At 34.8% G+C, this 9,967-nt stretch overlaps 1 protein-coding gene across 1 annotated transcript; it reads left to right on the top strand.

Moving 5' to 3' along the window:
* The first annotated feature begins 4,673 nt into the window (after positions 1-4,673).
* On the top strand, positions 4,674-6,937 carry LOC107777454 (uncharacterized protein At4g00950). Its single transcript, XM_016597474.2, has 2 exons — positions 4,674-5,554; positions 6,674-6,937. The coding sequence occupies exons 1-2, from the start codon at positions 4,934-4,936 to the stop codon at positions 6,749-6,751; spliced, it is 699 nt and encodes a 232-aa protein (XP_016452960.1). The 5' UTR covers positions 4,674-4,933; the 3' UTR covers positions 6,752-6,937.
* Positions 6,938-9,967: the final 3,030 nt, after the last annotated feature.

Raw genomic sequence — 9,967 nt, forward strand, 5'->3', positions numbered from 1 at the left:
TGCTCAGCCCCAAATTCCATCATCTTTATTTAAGAACAAACCCTAATTTCCGACGAAATTCACCATTCACCGAAAGTCGGTAGTGAGAAACCAACCAGATTAAAAGAGCTAAGGATTTTGAAAGAATCAAAATAGGGCCATCAGGATTTTGAAAGAATCAATATGTCATGGTAATTCTGCTGCTAACACAAACACACCAACTTTATTTCCAGAACAAAGTGATTGCTTTGGTGATTTTAGTGACTCGTTTCCCCGCGGAGAACGAGCATTGCTTTGGTTTAGATAAAGTTTGCTGCCTTTCCAAGAATGCGAATACCAATTCTACAATTGAACCCCGCAACCTAGAAAACAAAACGGAAACTACTCCAAATACTCCACTTGTTGTAGAACACGAGGAGAAGAAGAACAAGAAGGCAAGAGGTTCAATGCAATTATCAAGAATTAAAGAAGGCAAGGCGTTTTCTTATCGTGGAAAGAGTACAGAAATATATGAAATATTGACTGAGATATTGAGTGAGGCGGATCAATAGAGATGGAGAAAGTGAACATGCTCTAAAGTGGGCTTTGCACAAATCCGGTGGAAGGAGGAGGAGATCGAAAAGTTTAATGGGATGGGGAAAGAGAATGGGATGTATCAAAGTAGAGAGAGAAAAAAAAGTGTAACTAATTAGCGTATTTAGTTGCTTAGGGCTATGAGGTAATCAAAATTAAATATTTTGCTATAAATCTTAAAAGGTATCTATAGAATATAATTTTTTTAAATGATATTTATTTAAAATAAATAAGGTATTAACCTTTTGTACTGGAGGAAAAAATTTCAAAAATATACTACTCCCATCTTTGTTTCTCTTTAATGACTATTCTTTGTTTTTGGTTGTCTCCTTTTTCTTTCTTTAATTTGAAAAATGCATTGAAAAGATACTGCTTTTTTCTTTCTTTTCCCTTTTCTTTAAGTTTTAGTGTTTCTTTTTTCTGAAGGATGATGTCTGAAATTGAATTTTCATTGCTGAAACATTTGGCTTTTTCACATTGTCACCTTTCTTCAATTGCCAGCTTTGGTTTCAAGACTATCTTAAGTACTTTTTGCACATTACCATTACCAATATTCCTCCTTTTACTAGAATCATATTGAACTTTTCAAGGACTGAAGAATTAATTTCTAAAATCTTTCTGCATAAGAGTGGGCCTGTAAATTGTTGATGAGTAAAGATAGAAATGAAATGGGTAGGGGTGTCAATGGATATTTAAAAACCGACTAAACTGACCGTACCGTATCGAATCGATTTTTAGGTTTCTTTTAATAAATCGTAGTTTTTTATATAAATTTATAACCGTACTGATAACTAGAGTAGATTTTTTATTTTATGAAAAGAAACCGAAAAAATACCGAACCGTATCGAATTAATTTACAATGTAAAAAATATATTTATATATTAAGTTTAAAAATAATAAAGCATTAAAGTTTTTCTTGGGCGTTGGAATTATGAAATAGTTACAAGCCAACAAGTAATTAACCTCAAAATCCTAATTCTCAAACCTATTATGTTGCTTCTATTGAAACTAAAATATTTCCGCCATATTCAATAGCTAGATATAAGGTATTGTAGCGATTAGGAGTAGCAACCTACAATGTATTAAATATATTTCCTTTCGTATGAATTAGATTTATCTTTTTGAAATGTTTAATCTTCTATGAACTTTATTCTTGAATCTCAATTTTGTTAATATCGGTCATGTGATTTATATTTTCTTTGCATTTGCTTAGTATCGTTTACGTTGCTGCAGAATATTTGATGGATCTATACTCTAAACATCTTTCATATTTTCTTAATTCATCACCTTTTAAACTGTAAAAATATCTAGAGAGTTTTGCTAAGTCATATAAATATTGCATTCTACTTGTACTAGTGATTTTTACATGACAATTAAAAAAATTATTGAAAATTTACCGAACCGTACGGATACCGAAGAGAAACCGACATGATTGAGACGGTTTTGAAAAGTTTAATTTTGACTATACATAATAGAATAATCGAAAAATTGGTATGGTTCAAAATTTATAAAATAACCGGCCGGACCAAACTACGACTTTCTCCGTTTTGATTTATATGATATATTTTTTTATTAGTCTGTTAAAAAAAATAGTTTTATATTTAAAAATAATTTAATTTTAAACATTTTATGTTACCTTAATTAAATTCTTTTATAGCCACTTAAATATTCTGACGAAATAAAAGTTTTGCCATTTAAACTTTTAATACCACAAATTTCAAAAATTATTTTTTCATTAATATATGTGTCGAGTCAAAAAACCTCACATAAATTAAAATAGATGGAATATTAATTACACTTCTTTTATAGTTTCATTGTTAATTAACCCTTAATAATCCCGGAAAAACAGAGTGCATAGATTTTTTATTTTTTTTCAAACAGAGAGGTTAATATGATGACCCATTATGTCATCTTGCCACATATGATCCTTTTGGTACATATACTTGCCATGTGTAAGGGTTACATAAGTTAGAGACTAGCTCTTGGTAGAATTAAGGGTGTGTAACGGGTAGGCAAAATTTGAAACCGTACGGGTTGGGTTCCGGGTCGGTTACGGGTTGGGGCTTACCGGATTTAACGGGTTCTGGTTCATCCGGATAAAAAATAAACCGTAAGGGTTACAGGTACAAGGGGTCGGGCCGGGCCGAGTTAGCGTAATTTTTAATTTTTTTTTGTATTTTATTTTTGTATAATTATTGTAAGTTATATTAATATAAAGTAAAAATATAAAGAATACAATGAAAATGGGAAAAAATTGCACTTATAAATTGCAAGTGCTACATTTATTTCAAAATTCAAACTTACAAATTGAAAGGTTTACATTTAACAACAAGCAAATTAACGAAAAAAGAGTAAATTCAAAGGCCCCATTATTAAAAAAAAATTAAGTAGCCGTTATACCGGTCTGGGTCGGGCCGGTTAACCGGTTGTACAATAAAAATCGTTGACCGGATTTGACCCAAGGTGAACGAACCAAACCCCCTACCCCTTTAACCCAGCCCTACCCGACCCCCTTCTACCGATCTGGGCCGGTTCGGAAACGGGCTGACCCGGCCCGTTAGACACCCATAGGTAGAATATTCTAAAATTACAGAGAATTTCTTTGGGAAAACTCTAGATATTTATGGATTTGGTTAGAAGACTCTCGTTTGAAAAGCCTTGAAATGTTCTAGTCATATAGAAAATTCTAGAGGGTGTACTTATTTGTAAATATGAAAAGACTTGTAAAACAATTATTATTTACACACTAGCTCCTAGGTGACTAGTATAAATAGGGGACATTCATTTGTAACTCACCAAACAAAACAATCAAGTTATCTCTAATACAAAAGCTTCATTTGGCAATTCTCATGTATTCTAACGTTCCCTAAGCGATCTTTAGTATTGTAAGACTGAGTTGACATATCAAGATCGTGTGCGAGTTGTGCAAGAACGTGAAAAAATTGTCAGGTGTTGCACGTGTATTTAATTAAAGACTAAGGACATAACATTAAAGTAAGCAAAGAGAATTGTTGAATTTATTAAATAACTTCATTCCTAACTCCATTGGACCCCAAAAAATGAACTAATTTTTGCTGGATCAACGTCTTGCTCTGTTGGAAAAAAAACGTCTTGCTCTATACTAGGAGAAATTTGGAAGGGTAATTAATAAATAAAAAGTAAAACTAATGGTCAGCTATTAGAAATTTAAGATAGTGTATATCCATATTAAAGTTCTTGCCTTTTCTTTATATAAGATAAGATAAGAAGATGAAAGCAAGAGAGGCCAATTTAAATTTCCGAAAAAAGCAAGAACAACTTCCGGTTGTATAATAAGTAATGACAAATTAAACAATATTTTAATAAACCAAGAAAGCTTGATTTGGTTGAAAATAAGAAAGCAGCATCTAGAATGGACTAGTCATTTGCATATCCAACAGAGACAGAAGCTTGAATTGCTGATGTCTATACATAAAAATGGACAGTTTTTGACATACGCGTGTATAGCCTGAATACTATTTCATCTGTTGGAGCAGGTAAACTTACAAGCAAAAACGTCCAATCTATTTCTGAAAAAGAGCTGACATTTCCTATTATGCTTTAGAATCCAATGCTATCTGCAAATTCTCAATAAAGTTAAAAAGAAAACAAAGCTTCTTACATCCTGCACTATTAAATATTATGGTCCAAACATTAAATATCTTACCGAATACTATAAATTTAAGACTTTTATAGCATGTACTGCTACTATCTTTACAGAAGTAATCATAACCTTTTTTTAGTCAAAGACTGTCAATAATTTATCAAATTATCTTCGTTAAATTTTCTTCGTATTTACACATACCTAATCATCAGTGTGAGCAGACCTACAACATTTACTCATTTGACTTGAACTATATGTATAGATAAAATAAGAAAACGTACTTGTACTTCTTATCACAAAAGAATGGAGTACTGTATATTGTAAGGTGTGTAGTAAGCTCATACTATATGCGAGATTCGGGGAAGAGCCGGATCATGATAGTCTAATCGTACACAACACTGCTACGTTATATTCTAGTTGACTTAAAAATCTTGGTTCAGACTTTTCATTAACATAACTAGAACAACACAAATGAGAAAAGAAAAGCTATTCTCATCATATCAGGTAAGGAGAGTCAATTAATACACAACCATATTCCAAAGTCAATGACGTGGGAGCAAATGCGTTTTACTCTTTTTTAGTCATTTGGTCTTTTCTTCACTTTCTCTGTATAAAAGTTTGGCCATAACTGATGTAAGTCTGCCTTTGAACCAAACCAGCCAAGCAAGAAAAAAGCCGTAATACCCTTTGTTTCTCTTTCTCTTCAAACTAAATAAGAACCCCATTTCAGACCCTAGCCCACCACAAAAAAACGGAAGTATGGGGACAGATACAGAGGCAGCAGAAATGAGTTCAACACTAAAGCTTCCTCTATTTTCAGTAGAGTCATCACAAGAGGATTTAGGGATGCTAACTCCTCTTCACACTTTAGCTTCAATACCTTTCAAATGGGAAGAAGAACCTGGAAAACCTCGTCCATGCACTGATCTTATCCCTCTTTCAAACTCCACATGTTTAGAACCACCTCCTAGGCTTTACAATATGGAATTTTCCAAGACATCTTCTTCTCCTACAACTGTATTTGACGGACCTTACATCACCAGTAAACCTAAATTTTCTTCATTCAGGTTGTTGAGGAAGGATCGTCGTCATCGTCGACAAGGGTCTTTTGATAGTAGTACTAGCTCCGAAACAGGACAACTTAGTACTACACTTGTTCTTGGTAACAAGAAAGCCGAAAGCAAAAGCTGGTGGCGCCGGCCGACTAATGTTAAACATAAAGGTTGTGATATTAATAGTGGTTTTGTGTTTCCATCTTCTATAGATTCAACAGATTGTGTTAGTCTCAATGAAGAATGCAGCAGTTCCAGTATTAAAACGGAAACACTTAGAAGAAGTGGCAGTTTCTCAGGTCACTCGCAGGCTAAGACTCACATCTGGGTAAGTGCCTTTATATGCAGATTTCAATTTCATTAGTGAATTTTGCTATAACTACTGTTTTTCTTCTGTCCGTTCCATGCTAAATTGCTCTTCCTTTTTATTCGTGATTCGTACTCTGCCTTTAACCCCCTTGTAATTAACGTACTATGATCTCAATGAACTTAGGAACATTGAAAGAAAGATGTACTTACTATATAGAGTCTCTACCACGCGCTCTAGATCCTAGGTTGCCCGCCCCACTAGCGGCGAGACAGGATTTCCGCTAAGAGAGTTCATGGAAAAAATTAAAAGAGACTATGAATGGAAGTTGAACCAGCAACTTAACAAATATTTTGAACTTCCTCACCTCTGTTGAGAGAATTCAAAATATAAATTTAAAGGTACAAACCGGATTTTGCTTAATTTTTTGGGCCAAGGGTTCCGCCCCCTAAATCTGCTCTTGCGCCCCACCCTATCCTTTAAGGGACTAACTGTTTGTTCTTTGACTATAAAACTTTTAATCAATAGTATATTTTTAGTAAAATTCTTGTTACATAGTTTCCATTTTTGTTTAAATAAAACTTGAGGAATGATGACTGAATTAAGTAACCAGAAATACCTTACAGTTCCTTTTTGTAATGAGGGACTAATATGAACGGAGAAAGTACAGAACTAGTGGGGTGATATAGTAATGAGAAAGCTTAATTATTGAGGCAGGTGATGTTGAAGAAGACGGCAGTGGGGCTAAAGAACACCTAGTTAACTTCACTTGTAGGTAATGGGGGTAGGTATTACACAAACCCACAAATAGTTGTAAGCAATTATGTATCAAAATGTTAAAAGCTAGATAGGGTTGAATGAGTAGGTAGATGCTGTCCCCAAGTAATAGGGCGTCCATTGTCATCACAGTAAATGGGAAAGGGGCGAAGGATATGGGCTGTCTGATTGAAGCTGTTTTTGTAAAGGATTGGGAGATGTGTAGACTTTTCTCCTTAGCATATTTTCTTCCTCTGCTATCATTATCAGCATTTAAAATCATTTGCGTGATTCGTTGGCTTTCATTATTAAAACTACGTGCAGTGTCTTCTATTTTTCCATCAGCATTTACTAAACTCAAGTATTGTTGTTGAAATCTTGCAGGTAGCTATATACGAGGGTTTCAAGCAGGTAATACCATGGAAGAGCAGAAAGTCGAAAAAAGAAGCGCTAATCGGCTAACTTTCAACATTAGCTGTTACGTTAATTATATGAAGACTTGATGTATCCTTTCTTTAGTCATTTGAGTACTCCTGCGATATAAAAACAAATGCACTGTGGCTCTTGCCTGAATGTTGTATTCTACTATCTTTAGCCTTAAATTTCACCAGAACCAGTTGTAAATTTAGTACGAGATCATTTTCTGGATGCCGTTGTCACTTATGGTTGCAATGAAGTGAATATTTACAGTTCTCATGGAGGACATATCAGTCAGAGCTACATAAGTTACATTCAATTCGAGAAATACAGCTAGACGCTAGTTTTAGAAGATGAAATGTTTCAATTAAAATTTCTCATAAACACCCCCACGCCACCCACCTAGGGTTAAAAACTTAAGTTTCCACCATTACAAATAGACTAGGCATTATAGAGACACAGATAGTAAAGCCTTCCTCTCCAGTGGTCACCTACAGAAAATTAGAGTTTCCATCTTTACAAATAAAGAACTATAGTACATTATAGTGAGGAGATACTTCAAACAGTAAAGTAAAGCCTTTCCTTTCCCTTCAACGATTGCCTATTAGCAGATGATATTATCTGGTCACTTCAGTTATATACTAGGTTGCCAAACCAAAAGACGAAGGTGCTCAGATGGACCAAATCCTTGAGAGAAAACTAATCTAAAGCAATTCAAAAAGAGAAGATCAACTGACACAAATCAGAATTAAAAAGCTTCTCAGATGCATTTGATTAGGTCATAAGTGAAGTCTAATTCAGTATTTGAATCAATGTAGCACTGGCCATATCAAGTGCTTACAAATGAGGGAGAGCTCCCCCCTTCTTGCACACACATTTAACAGTTATCCACAAAAAGAGGACCTTATTTTCATTTCCAATCAGGATGCAACAAAAGGGATGGAATAACGCTACAAAGAGCTGGTTGAAACTAAAACCTCACAAGTATCTTATCCTTACTTTTTACCAGTCATACCAGCAACCACCTGCACAAAGTAGCAAACTACATTATGTGAAGAAGAGAATGAAAAGCAGCTGAAGATCTTCATAGACGTATGACATAAATAACTTAAAAGCACTTTGATAGCATTTTGGTTCAGAAGCTTGTTTAGAGTCTTTGGAATGTTATATGCAGCCAATTTCTAAACCTCAATTATATTAACCTTAGAGAGATATCTAGCAGCCAGCAGGACAAACTGAGACAAAGTGAATTTATGGATGTTGGTTGATCGAAAAAGTAGAGGCTAAATCTCATAATTCACAGCTCAAATCTTGACTGACTTAGCACTTATTACAAAAAATCATCACTAAAGCTGCCATAGTGTGACGCTGTAACACTCTCGTAGAATCTGAGTCAAAGCATGTCACCTAATGCAAAAGAGAACAAGTAAAAATGGACGGCATTGATAAAATCCCATTTAGCATCCACAGGAGTGTGAACTAGCATAGTTCGTAAAGGGGCCATTTATGTTTATCCAGAATAGATTTCAACCTTTACGTATAAGCAAGAGGAAACAAACCAACAAACATATCTGATGAGGAAAATGACCAAAAAGACGAAAAACACATTTGCATAAACCAGAAGTAACATAAAACAAAGATAGTAAATTACTCACATCACTTAAAGCAGGTTGTGGGACTTGCTTGGATGATTCAAAAGAGTCCAGAATAGGCCTTACAACCGCAGGAAGGAAGAGACCTGAAATTGCAAGAAATATAAAACAAACTAATTCACAATCAAAGAGAAAAAGTAGGTGGGAATGAAAGTCAAGAAGTGTCCATTCAAAATGCTATCCAAATTTTACTACTTCAGTAGGTAATTAAGTATATCATCATTTCCAGATGCATATGGAGGCCAACTTCTTGAGTCAGTATTCGGATTCACCAAGTCATTAAGCAGTGTAATTCTCTTGAGCGACTAACTCATACACATTTCTCTTGCAGAAGGGCATCCCAGTAAGGCTGACCTAATGGCTTGTGCCATAAAGGATACAAATCCACCAAGTGTTACTGAGAAAAGATAACAGACAACACTCATGTATACGACTGACAGCCAGTAGAGACCTCTCTGGAAGCACGGAAGGGACAAAACGCAGAGTTGTAGATGAATTTTACTTGCATGATCAATGGCTAAACAGTTGCAGAGCTGGACTTCTCCAAATTCCTGCTACTGAGTCACTGGTTGGTTTTCAAACCCAGTGGATCAGATCAATATAATGGTGTGTAGGCTCAAAGAAGATATTCCACATTCCACTTATTGGAATCCCTCTATTTGATCAAAATCATTATCTGAAAATGATCAACTTTTACAACCTTAATCTAAATATAATTAGAAGAATATAGATAAACACATGCAGAAGCTGAGGTTGATAACCAACTGCTCTCCTCAGCATCCCCTTTCAGTACATGGAAAGGACTTCCTGATCTAAGTATACTGTGGATTTCTCTGCTTGATTGCAGATGAATACATACTTAATGCTAAAAGACAAAAATGTACACTCTTCATTAGGTCTCAGTCTGTCACCTCTGTCAAGATGAAGCCGGTAAACTAGTCTAAAATGCACACTAGGGTTAACTGCATTAATCGGCCTCATAAATAGTTTTTGCATTCAGGAACTACGTTGATCTAATAACCACGAAAAGAAATAAGAGAAACCCACTCTCTACAGCCAGCTACTAAATTCTGGGTTCCCATCCTTTACTCACTCCTAAACAAAGAAGATATACGTACATCCATACATACATTGAGACATACGAACATATTGTATGCATGTGTGTGTGTACAGAATGCAAGAATAAGGAGTCATCATGGTAGCAGATTTCTTTTTGGGCAACAGATCAACTTGATGCATGTTATCCTTTGGCACAAATCATACTTGCGACAATATTTGGAGGTTATTCTTCTCAATTATATAAGTACTTATTTTGCTGTATATTCCCTACTATCAAAATAAGAGTGAGGCCAAACCTTTTATAATCTTTCGATTATAGTTAAATTGAGAGGCAAATCACCTTCCACTACTAGTTCCAACTGACCCATTGCTAACAAAAACCTACAGCTCAACTGATAAATAAACAGATCCACTTACAAACGACGAACTTGATACTTAGAGCTCAAAATGAGGAACTGTTGAGTTTTGGATTGTTGAGTTTTTGTTTAAGATGAAATAGTCTTAAAATGAGAGTGAATGGGAAATGGGATTTGGATTCGGATTTGATCAA

Source organism: Nicotiana tabacum, chromosome 7 (assembly GCF_000715075.1).
Source record: "Nicotiana tabacum cultivar K326 chromosome 7, ASM71507v2, whole genome shotgun sequence".
Lineage (NCBI taxonomy): Eukaryota > Viridiplantae > Streptophyta > Magnoliopsida > Solanales > Solanaceae > Nicotiana > Nicotiana tabacum.